This window comes from Sceloporus undulatus, chromosome 6 (assembly GCF_019175285.1).
Source record: "Sceloporus undulatus isolate JIND9_A2432 ecotype Alabama chromosome 6, SceUnd_v1.1, whole genome shotgun sequence".
In the NCBI taxonomy this organism is placed as follows: domain Eukaryota; kingdom Metazoa; phylum Chordata; class Lepidosauria; order Squamata; family Phrynosomatidae; genus Sceloporus; species Sceloporus undulatus.
Window position 1 is genome coordinate 9,681,967 of NC_056527.1, and position 22,125 is coordinate 9,704,091.

General features: G+C 40.9%; 2 protein-coding genes across 2 annotated transcripts in view; both read right to left on the reverse strand.

Moving 5' to 3' along the window:
- Window positions 1-4,204, reverse strand: part of RHEB (Ras homolog, mTORC1 binding) — a 40,709-nt gene extending 36,505 nt beyond the window's left edge. The window contains exon 1 of the mRNA XM_042472699.1: window positions 3,859-4,204. Coding sequence (XP_042328633.1) covers window positions 3,859-3,910 — 52 coding nt within the window. The 5' untranslated portion in view covers window positions 3,911-4,204. The remainder of the gene's footprint in view (window positions 1-3,858) is intronic.
- Window positions 4,205-6,832: 2,628 nt separating this feature from the next.
- Window positions 6,833-22,125, reverse strand: part of PRKAG2 (protein kinase AMP-activated non-catalytic subunit gamma 2) — a 242,729-nt gene continuing 227,436 nt past the window's right edge. Inside the window, 6 exon segments of the mRNA XM_042477435.1 lie at window positions 6,833-8,399; window positions 8,733-8,826; window positions 13,895-14,041; window positions 17,760-17,797; window positions 19,821-19,986; window positions 21,750-21,876. Of these exon segments, the coding sequence (XP_042333369.1) occupies window positions 8,368-8,399; window positions 8,733-8,826; window positions 13,895-14,041; window positions 17,760-17,797; window positions 19,821-19,986; window positions 21,750-21,876 (604 nt within the window). The 3' untranslated portion in view covers window positions 6,833-8,367.

The window sequence follows — 22,125 nt, forward strand, 5'->3', positions numbered from 1 at the left end:
GCACCGTTCCACTTTAACTTTAAATTATCAAGTCAGGCACCCATATAACAAGTCAGCTTTGGCAGACATTAGTATTTGGTGGGTGTCTAGGAGCATTTGCTACATGTCACAAGCAAAAAGGTAGGTGGCAAACATCATGGTCAAATTATCTATCTACTAGGGGAACTTCACTAAGCATTCATAAGAGTTATGGCATATGGATGCAAACCAAATTTCGTCATAAAGTAAATATATATTTAATGGGAAGTACAATCAGTCACAACTACTTTACAAATATATTTTGTACACTACATATACATAAATACCATTTGCACTTCATTTTGTGGCTATACACCTACAGACCAGAATGTATGATGAATGGTTCCATGTTATATTTCCTAAACTCTATTTGATGTATCCCCATGTTTCTGAAAGAAGAGGTCTCCATTTTTTACTAGTTATTAAGTAGCTTGCCATTTCTGTTGCTGCTGCTGAGTCTTCTGAGGATTCAGGAAACAAGTCTCCCAATTCATGCTCATCTACAAATGCAAACAGCTGAAGAACTCTGCGACTCGCTAGCAGCAACTTTATGGTCACATTTATGGAACCATCCCTGGAGAATAATTTAGGCAAATGCACTTTAACATGCATGTTTCACCACTTGCTCAGCCAGGCACAATTATATACAGTAGCCAATAAAAGAACACACCCTTTACTCTATGTTTACTATCCTGCCATTACACCCAGAGAAACTAGGTCTTGCCAACACACCCATTGCGAAATCGGAGAATGCTCAATGTTGAAGGAAGCTGAATAAGAAAAGCTTCTCTCATCTCACAATTGTTAAAGCTGATTTGCAAAGTGCTAACAGAGAAAGGAGGAAGCATCTTTCAGAGACGTGCACCTTTCCATGTCCCAAAGAAGTTCTCATTTTACTGCCAAATGGTACAAAAAGCATTTTCTAGTTTATAGGTTAGGATTGGCTCCTCATTAGGTTTGCTTACACCCAAACATCAACAAAAAGTAATATGCAATGGCACTCTCCTTGTACTACATTTTGAAAGCTTTGAACGTCTTTGATTTAGGCAAGGTCAAGATGACAGATCTTGAGACTGTCCAATCTAATCCATTTTAAGGTGTCATAAAATGATTTTAACACTGCTATGAAGTCAGTGCCTTTTAGAAATATTAATTGAGCTTTTATGAGAAGTTTCAAAGAACTACAGTGGGCCCTCCGCATTTGCTGGGGTTAGGGGTGCAGGACTCCTGTGTGCAAGTGGAAAACACACACACTATTTTTTATCAGCTGAGAGAACACCTCTCTAGGAATCTCTAGGTCCTCCAGCACAATTCTATGGTCAATGTATGCTGGAAGTTGGCCACAGAATCATGGTAGAGGAGCTGCTAATTGCTACAGAAGCGTACTCTCTAGGAATCTCTATGTCCTCCAGTGCGACTTGATGGTCAAATTCTGGTGAAGCATAGGAGCCATGCTGGAGGACCTAGATTCCTAGAGAGAACATATTAATCAAATCCTTAAACAATCAAACACATACAAGTCAAAGCCACAAATGGGAAGGCCAACTGTACTAGTGAATCGGGGAAATTGTGGTTGGATTAGCTTTACACCCCAAAGCAGTCTTTTTGTGCAAAGATGATCTATAGATCATTCTCAAGGAAAGAGGTGGAATAAAATAGCAGACACAGCAACAGTCTCATGGAACTGGAACTGAATCTCCATTTCAATAAGGAGGAAATAATTTCCACGAAGTTGGTACACTGCTACCTCGGGTTACGAAATTAATTCGTTCCGCCATTCCCTTCGTAACCCGAAAATTTCGCAACCCGAAAAGGCTTTCCGTTAGCGCTGGAAAGCCTATAGCCGCGCTTCGCATTTGAATTTCGCGCCGAAATGAATTTCGTAACCCGAAAAATAGTTCGTAACCCGGAACAGTTTTTTCCAATCCAACTTTTTCGTATCCCGGAAATTTCGTAACGCGATCATTTCGTATCCCGAGGCACCAGTGTATATGGCAACATACCCAGCCTAGCAACAAATCTGCCTGATCTCCAGCAGATAGTAGGTGCGCAACAGACTCTAAACTGGAGCACAAACATTAGGATTATTAGGGGGGAGAAATGTGATCCTTCTGAACAGGTTCATTTGAAGGGTTTTTCCTGGGCCTCTGCATCTCAAAGGGAAACTATCAATGCCTGACAGAATTTTACTCACATTAGCTTGTCTAAAAAACACAACGGAGAACAAACTGTCATCCATCTTTAGAACTATTAGAAAGGCAAGGCCGAGAGTAAGATAAACTGCAGCAGTGAGGCCTAGATGAGATCTGAACTCGCATCCAAATTTAACCCAAACATTGTCCCATGGGACTGATCCAGGAAGGCTGGGCAATGGCTTCAGTGACACATTGCTTCTGTTTCTGTAGCAAAACCACCCAACAGACCATCAATTCCTTACAAATTTGTAATGGTTGTTCCACTTAAAATAGTACCTTCAGCATAAGAGAGCAAAGGCCTTTACTAGCTGTTCCTGGGTATTTGTCATAGCAAAGAGGCGATGTAACAGGGAGCCTGAGCGCATTATCTTGAAGCCACCTTTCACCTATTTATTATCATCAAGTGAAAGCTCTGAGGAGCTGGATTCAGCCAGGACAGCACTTTCTGCATCCCTCTGAGGCGAGGAGGATCGTTCTCCTGGGAGCCAGGAAGCCAAAGGGAGCCAGTTTTAAATCGGATTTAAACCCCAGCCAGAGGCGGGAAGTGCAAAAAGGCAAACCAAAAAGACCCCTCGGCCCCAGTGCCTTGTTGGCCTCTTGCAAAACTGGCCTCAAGAGCTGCAGAGAACGTATTCCGCCGCCGTCTCTAGGAAAAGAGCATTACAAACCAAGGGTTTTCACCCCGGGAGAAGAAAAGATGTCTTCCTTGGAGACTCTGAGGAAGAAAGTAGTGCGGAGCATGAGCTTTCCTAGACTTGAGCCTATTTAGCAGAACCTATTAGGCTCAAGTCCCCAAAAGCTCATACTCCCCACTTTTCTTCGTAGGCTCAAGTCCACGAAAGCTCAAGCTTGTAGGCTCAAGCCTATGAAAAGCCCACTTCGCAGGCTCAGCTCTATGGAAGCTCATGCTCCCCCCTTCCTCCATCATAGGCTCAAGTCTATGGAAACACAGGCCTAAGGAAGCACATGCTCTTAGGCCCAAGTCTACCAAAAGCCCACTTCACAGGCTCATGTCTACAAAAGCTTATGCTCCCATGTTCTTTCTTTGTAGGCTCAAGTCTACCAAAAGCCCACTTCGTGATGGTTTATGCTTAAGTTTATGCCCCCAGCTTCTTTCTTTACAGGCAGAAGTCAATGTAGGCTCAAGTCTATGAAGACTCACCCGCATAGGCTCAGGTCTACCGAAAGCCCACTCAAGTCTACGAAAGGCTATACTCCCAGCCTCTTCCTTCATAGGTTCAAGTCTATCTAGGCTCACACTCTCGGGCTCAAATCTACCAAGAGACCCCTTTTTAAGCTCAGGTTTACGGAAGCCCTCTCCGCAGGCTGGTCTGCTCTACGAAAAGCCCTCTTTTAGGCTCAGGGCGACGAAGGCTCGTGCTCCCAGCTTCTTTCTTGCTCCTAGAGTTGGAAGAGACCCCGAAAAGGGCCCTGATCCAGTTGCCATGCAGGAACTCCAGCCTCTGGTTAAAGTCCTCCAAGGGAGGAGCCTGGCTCTCTGCTATGGCATTCTGGGAGTTGGAGTGTGTTGTGGGGTCTTCCTTCCTTAAGTTCCGCTCTGGGCCCACAACAAACTCCAACTCCCAGAATGCCATAGCAGAGAGCCAGGCAAGGCGTGAAACCGGGCCACGATCCCCTGACTCACCGACGCTCCTGTATCCCAGGATGGCGATCTTACGGGACTTGGAGGGCGGCATCTTGTCCCCGCTGGGCCCCGAACCACATCAAGGGCTCCGGCCTCTCGGCGCCGCGCAACGACCGAAAAAGGAGACGAGGACGAAGGAAGGGCCGGGGCTCGGGCTCCTCCGCTTTGGGGCCTCCTCAGGCGGGGCTGGGCCGGGGCAGGTGCGGCAGGGGAAGGCGGCGGCAGCAGCGGCGGCGGAGCATGAGCCACTGACGGAAGGGACGCTGTGTGGCGACGGCCGTTTTTCCTCCCTCTCACGTGACCACCACAAACGTCTCTCGCTCTCCGTGGCGCATGCGCACCGATGTTCCCCACTCCCTCATCCCACTCTTTCGTTCCGCTTTGCGTGCTTACGTCACGAAGCTGTCCGCTCGAGGAAAATTTCGCTGCGTCATTCCCCCTCCGCTCCGAAAATGGGCCCCGCCCCCTCCCCGCCTCCTCTTCCGTGACGTCACCGCAAGCGCCCATTGGAAGGCGGTGATTGACGGTTCCCAGAGCGCTGCTGGTTTTCTTGGCTCCTCCCCCCTCCTCCCGCTCGCTGTCTATTGGGTGAAATCGGGATGGACAGGAAATAGGGGGCGGGGTTAGGGAGGATGTGTGTTTGTGATTGGTGGGAAGGGGAGAGGGCGGGGCGAGGAGGTGGCGATGTTCCTTGGAGTCCAGGAAGGAGAGATGCATTGTAATCCCCATGTTGCAAATGGACACTAAATTTCCTTGGCTTGGAAACTCTCCCAGGGGCCCCTCGGCCAAGGCCCTCCCATCCGAACTAAGGCCTGCCCTGGTGCCTTTCGCTTGGCCCAGGAAAGGTGCCACTGCCTGGACGTCACACAGCCATCCCTAGATGCTTCCTGCAAAGCCTGGTGAGTTAAAGCACTCCAGTTGCTGCTCCCTCCCTCTCTCTCGCCCCCCACAAAGGCAGGTGAAGTTGTTGCTATTGGCACCCAGAGTTTCTCCTTCAGGCTTTGCTTTTTTTGTGAACTATGGTTTAAAGATTAATTGTTTGAGGTTGTTTGCTAATTATCCTCAGTGTCACTGCCTGGATTCGAGCCTATCTATCCAGTTCAGACGTGGGAATTGAACTCCGCTTCAAGCCACGATGCAGAGCTGGACCAAAAAGTAGGGAAAGCTTTAATATCAGTGTCACTCTGACTAAAGTGACGGAGCTTCATGGCTATAAGTGAAGCATTTCATAAAGGTAAGGACTAGGGCTCCTACATTTCCATTCAGGCCCAGAGGCACATCCTGCCCCACCGCCATTGTCTCACCTCATTCAACACACAAATAGCATCAAGCTCACCAATGAAGCAGCCTAGGGAGCTTCCAAAGCTTGCAACAAGTATATTGTGTCTCCTGGTTGGCCAGTAAAGGAATCGCAGATGGATTCTTGTTTGTATTTGTTAAATGGCCAACGCATCTATCCCTGAATGTTTTCTGTATTGAGAGATACCGCATTGTAGTTGCAACGCGGGAACCATGAAGAGGAACTTCAACCAAGGTAAAACAATTTTTTCTTCTTAAATTTGGACTGAATCCGTATGTTTTATCTCTACATCACTAAAAGTTCCTGATGCAAAAACATGGCAACTTCTTGAGGAATGGAGCCCTATTGGGCTGCAAGAGGGGACCCTGTTGAGGTGCAAATGGACTTTGAAAATCTCCCTATTGCCACAAGGCTGCCTGCCTGCCAAAGATATCCTCCCCATCATAACATCTTTAATAAGGACTGAAACAACCTGCAGACATCTAACATCTCTGATTGTTTTTTCTCGTTTGGTTTGTAACATCTTGCCTGATGAAGAAGCCCATGGAGCCTTGAAAGCCTGCAACAAGTACATTGTGTATTTTAGTTGGCCAGTAAAGGAATCAGTAACAGTTTGTTGCTTGGGTGGGTTTTTACTCTAAGGTTGCTTCACACTATGACTTTTTAGCACTGTAGAGGCTATGGTTTTCCATAATTTTCTGAACATGAAATTCTGCAAAGTACTTTCTTCTAAGGCCATGACCTGTGCCCCAAACCTTAAATGTTTATATACAGGTCAGCCTCCTTCACCAAAGTTTTCCTATAATATTAATAAGTACATTGCCTATTGCAGGTTCCGCCCATTTTATTCCTCCTTCTCCTGTGCAACTGGGGGATGCTATGTGGAATATTTCTATGGTGATTACTTTCTGTTTTCCTTTTATAACAGCTGTTTTATTGTGTAAACATTAAGTATTTTTCTGAGAAAAAAAACCCCATGAAAGTAGTAACCAACTTACTCCCAAAACCTAATGATCAGAAATGTACTTCTGAAGTGTAGCAGTAGTGACATCTAAAGGTAGGGGAGTGAACACTTTCATCATAATCCTTTCCCTAGATGAATGTTGCCCTAACATCCCTCCATGTGTATAGTTTAATTTTTGTGTGTCTGCTATCTTTAAACCCTGTTGGCTGACTGAAAGAAGTAATACAAACACAATTGGCCTTCCACATTTGCAGCTTTGAATAATGTTCATTCTAAGAATCTCTAGGCCCTGCAGCGCAACTCTGCCAGACATTGACCATAGAGTTGTGCTGGAGAACCTAGAAGTTCCTAGAGAAAACACTTTTCTAGGCATCTGTAGGTCCTCCAGCATGACTCTATGATCAGTGTCTGGCTGATGTTGACCACAGAGTTGCACTGAAGGACCTAGAGATTTTTTAGAAAGGTGTTCTTTTAGATAAAAAGAATGTTTTTTTATTTGCAGTTTTTCCACATTCATGGGGGGGGTGTCCTTCATCCCTAACCCCAGCGAATGCTATATTTTAAATGATTAAGGAACATTTCAGTGTTAATCCATACCTGGCATCCAGCAACACTGCACAGGAAATAATAAAAGGAGCAGAACAGGTGAGGAAGAAGCTCCTAATTAATAACACAGGAGCTCTTTGAAGACATAATAGTGCTGGACAGACTGGCAATGCAATTTGATTTTATTGCAAAAAATTGACACCACACATAAATCAAATCTTGAAAAATGACAAATGCAGAAGACAGTGGTATGCAGTAATTTGGTGAAGGTGCTATCTAAACAAAGGACAGCAAATCCGGGGGGGGGGGGGGGCTTAGTGCAGAAGCAATCTGTTACACTCACATACCCAAGGCAATATGGAACATGTTGCGAATACAGTACAAATGTAATATAGGACAAACCGAAGCTTCAGGAACTATACTGGAAAGAACAGTTTTAGCTGCTGATGCATCTCTGTATATATTTTTTTGACTTCCCAAATGGGAAAAAGAGCACCCTTCTTCTCTTCATTATTTTTAGAGGAGATAATATAATAAGAGCTCCTCCACATAAACAACTACAATTTGAACATTTAATCCAACCTTGGTTTACAAGGATCATCAATTACCTTTTGAAAAGAATTAATCTGAGTCTGTACATGAATAGTATGTGCCAGAACATTTCTCTTGTAGTGCAACTGAAGAATGATGGAGTGTAATTTGAGGGGACTAATGCTGTCTTCTGGCACTTTTGGAACTGCTGTTGTCGAGTAGATATTGAGTCTTTTCACATTATGGATTTCATTAGGTCTTTTTAGGACAACAGCATTATGCTGTTACCTTCTGGCACACTTATACATTCTCCACATTACTCTGTGGGTTGCTTCTTGTGGTTTCTTTTTTGCAGAAACACAAGCACTTCAGCACTGTCTGACACGCATACGTTATCGGACTTTATCCATTTGAAAGAAAAAATGGTATCCACACCTTTGTTGTCAGTAATGAGAGAACTGGATCCTTATATAACAATCAATGTTTTATTAATGAATATGGTGAAGTTTTAGCCACCCACCAAAGATGTGTAAAAAATTGCCAAAAATAAAAATAAATAAAGCTGGTTTAGGTCTGTCTTACTTTACCATCTTTCCTCACGATGCAACATTTATAAACACACAAAAATTGTCATTAAAGTTTTAAAGTAATCTACTGATATTCAAAGTACAACTTTTATGACAAAACTAATAACTGATTTGGTTTTAAATTTAGCCACTTGAATATTCAAATACAGTATCTTGTTTCACACAATACTTCCTCTCATTGTGATGGGTAACAGTGATGACATATTGTTGGCTTTTTGACATAAGGCACTATGATATGAATATGCCATACACTTGCCTTATGTCAGAGATCTGCTGCTGACCAGTGACTTCTATCAAATACAGAAAAAGGTATTGTTTCAGGATACAGTGCATTTCTGATGGACATCATGTAAAGTCTTTCAGCGAACATTTTGAAATGCAAGCCTATAAAGCTTTTTGTCATGCTGCTTCTTTGAGACAGTCACTGGGAAATAATAGACTAGCTACCCATCACATAGTCCAAGACACATACATTCTCATCACTGTTTGACTCTTCTCTATCACCCTCTGTGTTTTCCAGGCAAATATTACCCAGTAACTTCATCCAAGTTCTTCTACAAAAGTATGTATGTTCACAGCAATCATTCAGCTTCACTTTCCTTCTGTATGGCACCTGTAAACAGCAGAAAAACAAAAAGACAGACACGAGGGATTACTGTATAGTAAAGGTACACTCACTCATTTCTACTCCACTGCATCCCCCCCACTAAACTGCTGTGAAATGTCACCATACTCAATATGCAGAATACAATGGCCAAGATCTTACTTATGCAACAGACTCTAGCACAAATGGTTTGACAGCACCTTAACTTTCACAAGTAGTTATCTTAAGAGCTTCTTGTGCAAATGGTACAGTGGCAGCAGTGGTAAATGTTACCGAGCAATCCTAGCCAAACATTACATGCACGTGTTACTGTCAAAAAAGGGTGAAGTGCGGCATCCATACCTGCGGGAGTGAGCACTAACGCTTGCAGGATGTCAGAGAGGGAGATTATACCAACAATACTATCTGCTTCATTCACCACCACCAACCTATGAACCTGCAAATGACAACACAGGAGACATTGAAAGAATTTTTCAGTATGCAAAATAATTAAAAAAATATTCCCAACCCACATTCAATTTAAGTAAGAGTCACATTATTTAGAAGGAAGATCATTCCTGCAATTAATAATATTCAGAGCTCTTTCTGAAAACCAAATGTATTCTGCCAAGTACACTAAAAATACACTGACATGGTATATTTACCAATGTTGAAACTCAAGCTTGGAGTTTTATATCAATGTGTTACTGGAAAAAATTGCACCTCTTGCTGTTTCTCAGTATCAGCACTGTGCACACACACACACACACATATATTGTGTGGACCTGTACATGTAACTGAAAGCCTAGTTCTTTTAGCTTAGTTTGTTCATGTATGCTGCATAGATTTAGAATACATTCTATGAAAACAGCAATTGTTGAAATGCTAACAAGGCATTATGGAACATCAAAGTTCTGTTCACAGAGAGATATTAAGAGATTTGAGAACATAAATGACGTTGCCTTCATTGTCTTGTCAGAGCAGAATGTAAAGTTCTATAGAAATAATTCCTGCTCATAAATACATTCAAGTGGAAAAATCTTGTTAAAAATAGGTAAGTGTAAGCCAAATACTGCAGCATAATTTAAAAAGGAACACATTTAAACTTACAAGTCATTTTTTAAATATATAAAATCAAAATGGAATGTTACTCATTTTATATACAATTGAAGCTTATTTAGAATCAGAATAACCTAATTAGAACTCCTTCCTATTAGGGTTTCTTTATGATGTACACACTGGAATCTAGGGAGCTATTTCAGTTTACATTTGATGGCTTGTGCTTGCCTAGCAGGACTCCTGAACAGCAAGTACTCTTTATATCTCATACATTACTTTTGAAACTTTTGAGTTCTGAAAGTAACTTGCTATGTGGTAGCAAGAGCCAGCTTTTTGGATAAATACGTAAAGGTGAAGCCTTATGTAGTCTCATGCATGGGTGTTTGCCTTTAGCTGACTGAAGTGAGGTACAGACAGTGCAGCTGCACCAGAGAAATATAGGAGTGCAGGACAAACTATGTCTGATGCAGGCCAATTTGTCCTTCCACTCATGTTCTGGTGTCACAAATCCATGTTGTCTGTACCAAAGGCTAATGTTTAACTCTTGTTTCATGTTGAGGTAAGAGAAAATCTGTTTGAAAGGGACAGGTCCATGTAGATTTCCCTGTCCTCCTTTTCTACATTAGGTTTGCCATCTTTTCCCACAGTATAGTATAGTATAGTATAGTATAGTATAAATACATACATACTGACCGCGTCTGGATAACCAAAATTCAAGTTTAATAAGCTAAGAGATGAACAACATTCTACTACCCACCTGTAGCCATTTCTCACTTTTCTTTGCATAAGCAGTAAAACAAGCCACAATTAACCATGACTTCTCATTATTTTTGAAGCAGGAAACAGGAGTTAATGGCTTCCCAACAAATATGGGTACCAACTTCAATAAACCATGACTTCATATCCTCACTTCTAAGTCATTAACCACAGTTTCCCATTTTGGACCTAACAGGGAGCTATGGTGGAGGGAGATGGGACTGATACCAGATACTATTTAAAAAGGTGGCATTTAGACTGCTCCTGGACACACCTAACTTGGACCCTAATGACATATATTCAACCATAAGTTATTATCCACTTTCTGATAAAAGTGTTTTAAGTGGCTGGCAGTCACTCCTTTCTAGACCTATTTTTAATCCTGGGTAGAAAAGAAACTGCATTGGTTGCCCCTGATGGATGACTTTTGCTGAGAGGCTGGTGAGGGGGTGTGCATCTGTACAGAGAATCTTGGGTTCTTTAGCAGCTTTTAATACCAATGGCCATGGTATCCTTCAGTAGAGACTGCGTGAGATGAGGGTCTGAAAGTACTGCATTACAGTGCTTCTACTACTACTTCAATGGCCAGTTTCAAAAAGTGGCTCCAGGAGAATACTGCTCAGTCCCTTGGCAGTTATGGGAGGTCCATTTGGCTCCTACACAGTTTAAACATCAACATAAGAATACTGATAGAAGTGGTCTAGGTACCATCAATATGTGGATGTTACTGTGTTTCCTCTTCCTTCTTCTCATTCTGGTGGGGCAGTGGGTTCTCTGAGCCACTAATTGGGCACAGTAATTCACTGGATGAGGGGTCAATACATGAACATTCAGTCTCAATTAAGAGAGAGATACTACTGATAGGTGGTTCATCTACCCAGGTGAGTGGTGTTCAACCTGTACAGTTGGGTTTGCACTTGATCTGGAATACTCTTAGATCTAAAATTGTTACTGAAGACACAAGAAGCCTCAATGGCACAGAGCATTTTTAAATCAGTTTAGGCTGATACATCCACTGCAACTATATTTGGGCAGAAGTAAACTTCCTATATTTTCCCATTGTTGGTATCCTCTTGTGGGATTACTGCAGGGCTGCCTTTGAAAACAGCTTGGACATTGGCCAGTCTGAGCTAATAGTCCAAAACAGGGCAGCAAAACTATTAACTGAGAGAGGCCAATGTGAATATTATATTATGCCAGTAATTCATCAATACCATGTGACAGTTCATTTCCAGGCTCAATCAAAATGCTGGTAATTGATTTTACAGTCTTAAATTACTTGTGGCCATGTTACCAGAAGGATTCCCTCAGTCCACATATACCTATGTGAACCTTATGTTCAATTCGACAAGCCTTCCTCCTGCACCAAATGTGTATAACAGAAGGGACTTTTTGGTGGTGGTGTTCTGGTTGATGAATCAACTTCCCAGAGATGCTCACCTGACACCTACATTATGATCTTTTGGTGCCTGGTGAAACCCATTTTATTTTTCCAGACGTTATAGTATTAAAACCTTTGAGATCTGCTGTATTAATATTTTGTTGCTATTTTATTTAATTTACAGTGCAGTGGGTTTTGTTCTGTTTCCTTTTTAAAATTATTTTTGCTTGCTTTAATCTTTGTGATATTAGTCACTGTTAAATATTCAGTGAACATCCACAATCGGATGATGTACAACTGAAGTTAAAATAAATACAATTAGAGGTATACATTGTTTCCCATTTTGTTATCCTTCTTAAACAAAAGGCGAAGCAATGTGACTGGGAAAGGATGCAGAAAGTTTGCTCATATCTTAGCTTCTTAATCTGAGATCTGATCATTCAAACACAGTTTTTATCTTCAACAATCTGAAGCATGCTGCTACTGGGAGGTCTCTTAGTTTTTGTATTACCTATTAAAAGATATCACTTGCTCAAAGGAAAGATGTTCAAATGATTAAGATGCCAAATGTAATAAGATACAAAGTTCCTATAAAACATTTTTAAGATCTACCAACCCCTCAAATACAGCCTCAGCCACATGTTCTATGATTTTTCTTTCTCTCAACCATTTTCTAATTACATAATCACTTTTAGAAATATAACAACTTTGGGGGTATAAGTTAAAGAGAACTCATGACATACAAGAGAGAGAGAAAGAGGAAGGCCTTTATCAAAGAGACAGACAGAGTAAGTTTCAAATTAAGACACTTCAACAATTGAGGAGAGAGGTGAACTACATACCAGCCAGGTAACTTAGAGCTCCTCTTCTCTTGTATTTGAACAGTCATACCCACCTGATACAACGGGGAACACAGGAAAGAAATAGAAAAGGGGGGAAATTCTATTTTTATATGTTTCTCTTATGTTGGTGATATTTTAGATAGGGGTATTATGATGGATGGGCTTAGTATGACTATTAAGGATTATTACACAGATTTAATCACTTGGCCATCTGCCTTAAGATCATAGCTTCACTACTCAAAAGGCTACTGAATAATAAAGTGACAATACAAACAATCATTTGCCAAGAGAAATATGCACAACGTTACAATTTGTAGTTTAATAATACAAATATATCCAAAATAGCATCACCTGTTCTGATGCAGATGGGGATTTACATATCTACAAATGTTCTGAAATAGATTACATGCCATCTTTCTGAAAACATGCTACTAAATGCTGCTAAATTACTGTGATCTGTATGTAAGTAAAACAAATTAAAATAGACATCCAAAACATAAACCAATCCGAATTATAACAGTTCTTTCCAGAAGGAGAGGTTTACGCCAGATCGGGAGTCAATTTATGTGACTCACACATAAATCCTTTCTCAAACCTCCAGTTACTACCACTTGCAAAGAAGTGAGGGAAGCAGGGACTGAAGGTGCAAAAACTTTCTCAAAACACTTGTTCTGGGATAGGAGAGTGTCTCTTCTTGTTAACTGAAATGTCCTACAGCCATTTCACTAACCATGGTTTTAGAATGTGCCTTGTTCTTACTAACCACAGTTTATATAATGTTCAGACTTGAGGAAATGTGTGGTTCATTTAGTCTGAACAATGAAAACAAGTTTTCAGTCTCTTGTTTTGGCTAATGATTATACTTGGAGCCATAGATCTTCTATCAGCTATGAATGTAATCCACCTGAAAACATGGGATGAGGGATCATTCAAACACTCACCAGTTAAATAGCACAAGTATATTTGCTGAAAATATATCCTGTGTAACATGTCATTTTGATGTAGGCTTAATTTCATTAATTCTTGGCTATAATTAAGAAGTTGGACAGTATTTAAAAAACAGGGTAAAGATTCCTTAAGAACCAGTAAGGTGTAGTGGTTTGAGCCCTGGGAAGGGTTCAAATCCCTGCTCAGCCATGGAAACCCACTAGGTAAACTTCAGCAAGTCATACTCTCTCAGCTTCAACAGAAAGCAGAGGCAAACCCCTCTGAAAAATCTTGCCAAGAAAACGTCATAATAGGTTCACCCTAGGGTTGCCATAAGTTAATGACTTGAAGACACACAACACCACCACCAGTATTCCATGAAGTATGTTATAGCCTTATGGTTTTGTGAGATTATGTCTGGATAGAAGTTTAAATGCACCATCTTAAAAGTCTTCAAGGTTCATATGTTGCCATCATCTGGGTCAGCTCTAAAATTATGTAAGCTAGAATTCTTGTTAGCAATACTGTTGAAAAATATACTATGGTCCAAGAAATCTCACCTCAGCTTTAACTATCCGATCCACAATGGTCTCCAGTGTTTCCAGCTTACTGCATTTTACAACACCTTCAAAATACTGAGAGCGGTGTTGGAGGGCTTGTGTCACTGTGATATCTAAGTTATTATATGTTTTTTCAGCAGCAAGATTCTGAAAAAAAGCAGTTATGTAAGTCTCAATTCCATTTGTCTTTATACAAACAACCAAAATAATAATATTTATACCCTTACATCATAAGTGTAAACCATTTTTAACAGAATAATGTTTAATGGATGCACTGTTATGGGTACAATGTAGATCAGAAATCAGAGTATTAGGCTTGTAAATTACACTGGTGCCTCGGGATACGAAATGATCGGGTTACGAAATTTCCGGGATACGAAAAAGTTGGATTGGCAAAAACTGTTTCGGGTTACGAAATATTTTTCGGGTTACGAAATTCATTTCGGCGCGAAATTCAAATGCTGCAAAGTGCAGCTATAGGCTTTCCAGTGCTAACGGAAAGCCTTCTCTTAGCTAAGGGGGCTGGGTTAGGGGTTAGCTTTGGTGCGAATTTTGAATTTCGTTAGCAGTATTGATTGGCTTGAGAAATCAAGCTGATCATCTGGATTGGCTAACGAAATTGGGGGGGGGGTGGCCTGGCTTCAGAAACAAAAGCCGGCTTCCATTGATCTGCCCCCTTTGTCTGGCCTTGTGGACTGGTGAGGAAGAGTTGCTTCTGAATTTCTGTACAGGTAGGTGTATGGATTTCTACCTTCTTGGGTGCTTTGGCCATGGCTGTGATGATTTGAAAGTGTGGGGTGTGAGTTTTGCAAGTTTGGCCTTGGCTCCATGTGGGCCAGAGAGTGTGACCATGGGGGTGGGGGTGGTTTCCAATTGTGGCTTTTGCTCAGTGCCTGTGCCTTTTGTCCTTTTTAGGCTTGAGCTATGGCTCCCAAGAAAGCCACAGATAAAAGCGGCGGTGACAAAAAGAAGAGGGCTCCCTTGTCCTTGGAGGACAAGAGGGAAATCATCGCCAAGCATGAGAGGGGCGTACGCTTGGTGGACATTGCCAAGGAGTATGGAAGAAACCCTTCGACAATTGGCACTGTCCTCAAGCAGAAGGAGGCCATCAGAGGCGTTGTGGCTCCTGCGAAAGGCGTGACTACGATTGCCAAGCAGAGGACACCAAAGCACGAGGAGATGGAGCGCCTGCTGCTCCTCTGGATTAAAGAAAAGGAGCGAGCCGGGGACACTGTGACCACCTCGGTCATCTGTGAGAAGGCCACCACCATTTTTGAAGACCTGGCCAGCAAGGAGGCAGGCGAAGGAACTTCTTCCCAGGAGGAGCCAGCCACCCCGGAATTCAAAGCCTCACGTGGCTGGTTTGAAAGGTTCAAAAGGAGGACCGGGATCCACTCTGTCGTCCGTCACGGCGAGGCGTCCAGCGCAGACCACCAGGCCGCCGAAGCATTTGTCATCAAGGCCATGATGGAGGAGGAAGGCTACATCCCGCAGCAAGTGTTCAATTGCGATGAGACGGGCCTCTTCTGGAAGAAGATGCCTCGCCGCACCTACATCACCCAGGAGGAGAGGAGATTGCCAGGCCACAAGCCTATGAAGGACGACGAGGACGTGGAGGAATTCATTGAGGAGCACAGTGAGGACCTCACAACAGAGGACCTCAAGGCCTTGGCGGCCATGCAACACTCGGCCGTGGATGAGGACGTGCTCCATTTTGACAGGGGCCAGGAGGAGGAGGCGGCGGGGGCATTTTTGCCAACGGCAGAAATGAAAGACATTTTGCGGCAATTCCACAATGTGTCTTCTTATGTTGAGAAGCATCACCCTGAGAAGGTGTTGACCAGCCATGCCATTGCCCATTATGATAATGTCTGCCTTAGCCATTTTAGGAACCTGCTTAAGGCCCGGCAAAAGCAGACATCCTTGGACCAGTTCTTCACAAAAGAGGGAGAACCGTCATCCAAGAAGGGCAAAGGTGCTGATGACCCTTAAAAAAAGCACCAAATTAAAAAAAAAATTGTTGTTAAAATGGTTAACTTTGTTAAATTGGTTAAATTGGTTGTCTGGGTTTAAATTTGGGTGTTTTGGCTGCCCCCCCTCCTCCTCCTCCTCCTCCTGCCTCACTCTGAGATGCCAGGACCAGCAAAGATAAGAAAAAAACTTTTTTTCTTTATCCTTTACAAACCTTTAGAATGGACCTGCAAGTCATTCTTAAGCTCTTTAGTGCCTCAGGCAACTTTGTATTACATTGTATTGTATGGTACTTAGCTTAATAGGCCTCTATTGTAACTTTGTTTTGACTTGCAGGTTCAGTCTGAGGTCATAGAACGCATTAGTTATTTTCAATGGAAAAAGTGTTTCGGGTTATGAAATTTTCGAGTTACGAAAGGAATGGCGGAACGAATTAATTTCGTAACCCGAGGCACCAGTGTAATTTGTTAATGCTAGATGTTAGAAACTGGGATGTTAAGTTAAAGTTATCACTAATCATCCCCATTATTTAATTATTTGTGGTAATGTTAATTAATATAGTATTAGTTTTCAAAACAGAGATTTTATGAGTAACCCCTACAAGCACATATTATCACCTGAGCATATGCAGGACATTTCCCCACACAACTGAGTAACTGTATTCTGTCTTCCCACTCCCAGTCAAATAGAAAAGTCTGCAAAGATCAGTAGTAGAACGCAGAAGGAGCCAGGGATCATAAGTTCAATCAAATCTTAATGCCCTAAATTAATTTTGTTGGTTAAGTGTAGCATTAATTTCAGCATTAATCAAACCTATGGAGTTCAGCCACAAGGAGTGGTTAACCTAATTAATTAACAATTCAGTAAATTCACTAATGTTTTTATCCTAAATAGATCTGTGGTTATAGAAGAAATGTAGGTACAATATTATAGCCAAAGTTCCATATGAACAAAAAGGATTGATGTGCCTCTATTAAAACTGTTTGAATTGGTACAGATTAATGTTGCCTGTATGTATAGTTGGCCCACCATATCAGCAGGGGTTTGGTCCCCCCGCCATATAAAATACTGTGGGATCTCAAGTCCATACAAGTCTATGGATGGCAACATGTGCAGATCTGTGTTGGTGTGTCTGTGTATGTACTGCCACTGACATATGGGGTGGGGCTGGTTGAGGATGCTCAGAACTATGGATGGCCATCTGTATTTCCTTCCCCTCATGTGGGATTTCCTTTCACTTTGTACGAACATTCTTGCAATCATTTTTATTTATCAGTTTGAAGGCTCACTGTAACTATGGTAGAAAAAGGGGGTTAGAACTGACTGAAGGACAACATAAAGCTCATCAAGGTGAGTGTGAAGAGAAGTCTTCATGGAGAGGCAAGAAGGAACACACATACAAGTCCACAGAGTGCTACTGATCTAATCTTGATTAGGAAAGAAAACAGCATTATGTTTGAACTGAGTCATGGAATATTGCAGACTGCACTGGTTGTTAGGGGCTCTCTCTTCTCTCTAAGGAATATTATCCCCACCGTTTATTGTAGATTATGCACTCATGGAAACTAATGTATCAAGAACAATAGATGTGTCAAAATGGAAAACAATCTGGACATCTGGATAGTGAAGAGTATGCACTTTGCCAAAGAAAACATCTTGCAAATTGTGAACTAAGAGAATACCTTTAAATTTAACTGAATACTGGGTGAGTTCGGGAAGCAGTAATGGTGAACAAAAATTGGGGGGAGTTATCTTCATAGTGACTAGCCACCAGGTTAACTAGACTACAATTTAAAAACTGCTTCAGGTTAAGTAATTATGGTATATGAATTAAGATGTATTATTGAAAAGCATCATTGGAAGACTTAGTAAAAGATAACATGCTAATACTTACTATTACATCAAATTTGGAATAAATATCTACAACTTTTCCTACAAAGAAGAAAAGAAATTTTCATCATGTGACAGTATATAACTGACAAACCAAATATAAACTATTCAGTCTCAACTATGGTATATAATAATGAAAAATTAATAGTGGATATCTTGTTGACATATTAGTACTATATCAGTGGACACACTACAGTCTGCCCACCAGACTGCGCCCAAAATCAGAGTGTGAAGCTCTATTAAGTTGCAGCAGTACAGCAGAGAGGGTTGTTTGTAATGTATTTTGCATGTATTTTTGTGGAACTTTATTCCTACAGATATTAGACTGGCCTCTTCTTTGCTTACTTTTATGCAGCCTGTTAAGACTTTATTGCTGTTTGGCTTTTGTGTGGTTTTAAATGTATTAACTGTGCTCTCCATTCTTAATGCCATTCCCTATACTGTTTGTCTCCTGGTCTTAGCTTTCCAATGTTATGATATTGTAAAATTTTGAAATAGTTTTCACATGTCTTAAATTGTAAGTCATCTTGGGAACACTTTTATAGTCAAAGGCTTACTCAGAAACAATTTTATAAATAAACAGAAAATTAACTTCTTTAAAAATTATATTTTGCCCTATATCTTAAGGGCAAAGAAAAAATTAAAAGCTATTTAAGCATACATAGGCCTGTTACAGACAGCCAAAATAAAACTGCTTCGAGTCACAGTGGAGGTATGGTGTTTCAATGATGCATGCATCCTGAGTCCAGAAGCCACACCAAAGCCATGCTCCAGTCCTTAGGGCCGGAGCGTGGCTTTGGTGCAACTTCTGGACTCTTAGGATTCATGCATTATTGAAACACCATACCTCCACTGTGACTCGAAGCAGCTTTATTTTGGCTGTCTGTAACAGGCCATATTTATATGCATGGCAGGGGAAGTCTCTCAAAAAACAGACCACACATGTTAAGCCTAGATGAGATGAGAAGTGCCAGAAAAGAGGTAAGGAGCGAGGTGAAGGAAAAACTGGAGAGACAAATATTAATGTTAAAATACTGATTTAGAGTGAAAAAGTATTAACATTGCCTGTAAATGGCAAGGCAAACCATCCCATGAAACTGCAAAATGATATGTTTAAATCACAAAAGTTTCTACATCACCCACAAAAATTATGAGCTGATGTTAACAAATTTGTAGCCCAACCCCATGCTTTTTATTAGAAATCTGTTCAGAATTCAAAGGGACTTGCTTCCAAACAAATTTATACACAAGGCCCACAGACTTAATATTGCCATCCTATATACATGTCTATGTCTGAGTAAACAGGCAAAGTATAGAGATGCCAATATGTGGGAAGATAACGAGGGCAAAGACAACACAAATTGCATAAAAAGTAATTAATGGAATCTTTTTCTCTAGTCAAAAAGTGTAAAAGCATACCCAAAATTCATGCATTTCTGTGCACAGAGAGTGAGAGAGAAGTGGAAGGAAAACAAAATTACTGCAGAGATGTAGTAAATGCACATACAAGGAAAACCTATGCAAACCAGGAGTAATTCTATTGAACTGAAACCCAATACTGAAAACAGAAAGAAAATCTTTAAGCATTCTAGGTGCCACAAGGTCTAATGAAGATTATCCCATGGAAAAAGGGATATGCACATGTTCTTTATGCTTTCCATTATCATTTAAAACCCAAAGCGCATGCACATCTTCATTTTCCGTAACAAATGACCAAAAGCAAAGTAGCCATTTGCCATATTACATTCTCCCTGCAGAATTATTATTAGGCACAGAGATTCTGAACGATGGCCTCTTTTAAAAGATTTCTCATCCTCCATCTTTTTCATATTTAATAAGAAGGCTCACAACATTTAGTCCTCCTAACAAAACATCATGAGCAAAACAATCTTCCTCAATGTGCTATAATTTCTGTCACTTTAATTGTTTTAAAATTTTTATTGTTAAGGTTTTTTTTTTTTTTTAAATTTGATTCTCTTAGGGAACCATCTTGGGTCCTTCCCTGGGAGAAAGGTGGCATACACATGAAATAAATAAATAAATAAATAAATAACTCAATACACACCTGACTCATCCACAACAGGTAGTGCCGATATCCTTCTATCTACAAATATATTCAAAGCTTTAATGATAGGAGTGTCTGGGTGTATAAAGGCGATATTATGGTATGTTCCTATCCCAAGTTCATCCAGATTTTTCTTCATAAAAGCAGGCTTTGGCATTTCTGACACCTAGAATTTACGTAGTAATAATAAAAGAAAAGTTCTTGATAGGTGCAAATTACATTTATAAAGCTACATGGCCAACAAAACATTCAATAACAGCACTCAAAGAATTTAGCTCCTTACCAAGTCTTCACATGGGTAAAGTATTTTAACAGTCTGCTAAAGCTAAGATTATAATAAAAGTTCAAACCTGAACTATTACATCTAATCCCAGTTTCAAACTTTTAATACTAGTACACATGTTCCTCCTCATAAAGCACCTGTATCAGGGAGAAGTTGCACTTTGAGAAAGTTCTTATTTTGATTTCGGGGAACATACTATGCTCCCCAGATAATACATTTACAGCTTTCATAAATTAAGTGCAGACTGACTACACAAGTGTCAATGAAATTTTGAGGACACTGCTTGTGACCAAAACAGCACACTTGCTTCTAGACACACACCATTGCTCAGCTGTCTTGTCCTGTTTTGTAAAATTTATTTAACACAGTTCAGACCTTGTTTATCTTCACAATCCCTTCTTAATATTTTATACATAGTTGTGTACTTGGGAGCATCTGAATGCCACCCCCCGCCCAGCTAGATACCAGGACATGCCACTGCTGTTTTAATATTTAGCAGAATGAGGCTAGTGAGCACACTCAATTCAGGCTGGTGTGTGTGTGTGTGTGTGTGAGAGAGAGAGAGAGAGAGAGAGATGCACAGTGCCTGTTAATGGCACCATTTTGACTCCAGCCTTTAGCACCCATCACCCAAGCTCACTATAAGTGAGAGCGGTGTTGTGTAGGGTGGAGAGAATGCTGAGGAGGAGGAAACACCGTAAATGACTAGAAAAGGAGAGATGTGCTCAGGTGTTGTTGAAGAAACATTGATAAGCTGTGCTGATATTAAAAAGGAGGATTCTTGTTCAAAAATTGGTTCTTCTATTCCACTCTTTTTGTGGACAGAGTTTCTGCATTGAATCAACGCACAGGAAAAAGGGTCCCTCCGAAACACACTGAGCAAGATAAATAAAGCCTGTGTCTATTGGGGAGGAGGAGTTGTTGCAAAAGGACCTCCTTCTGCAACAACTTTAAAAACATAGGCACAAGAATGATGGGAGTGATCAAAAACACATAACTCTAACGATGACCAGAAAAATGAGCAGCCAGCAGCTCATTTTAATTTAACAGGAACACTTCTAGAGTTTCTTAAATCAAAAAATATAAATTCTGTACATGTCACATTAATCTAGTCTCTCTCTTGAGACACAAGGGACAAAAATGTAAAAATTTCAGTTAAGCAAAAATAGTTGCATGACTATACACTGGTCCCCCGGGTTACGAAATACCCAGGTTACGAAATTTTCGGGATACGAATAAATCCCATAGGGATTTATTGTTTCGGCTTACGAAGGTTTTTTCGGGTTACGAAAAAACCTCTGCGCTGTTTCAAATGGAGCCGCGGCACAGCCGCGGCTTTTTCCCCATTAGCGCCTATGGGCTATTCGGCTTACGAAGTATCCCGGGTTACGAAAGCGGCGGCGGAACGAATTAATTTCGTAACCCGGGGTACCAGTGTATTTTCTTCTGTCTTGACTGAACAAATCTACTAATCAAAATACTTTTTTGCAGTTATTGTGTGTGAGATCACCATGACATTACAGAGTACTGTTAAATGGATGCTACCAACTGCAACATATAGTGTTTTTGCTTTTCCAGTATGTCCATTATTTTGGTACCAAGAAAATTAATTCTGAATGAGCTGAAAGGAAAATTAAATTACTTACAAAAAGCTGAAGAAACTTGAGTATTCTTTTATGGGTAAGTATATAAAGTGCATTTCCACTCACAGGGTCAATAACTGGCAATCTATGGATTTTGTTTTTGATCAGTGAATATACAGCATCAAAAAGGCTGAAGAGAAAATTATTGCAACTATTAGTATATTCTGCTACGACATCCAAAAAAGACACAATTACAATTCCATCTCAAAGTTATACAGGACTATTTAAATAGTTTTTAAAAGGTAGCTCTGAATCCTATTGGTAGTACCAACCAGAGAAGAGCAACTGAATAAATAAGATTTAATAAATGTTGACTCTCCAAAGGTCTATATGCATTGGAACTACTAACAGGATTCAGGCCATAATGATGAATGGCAGT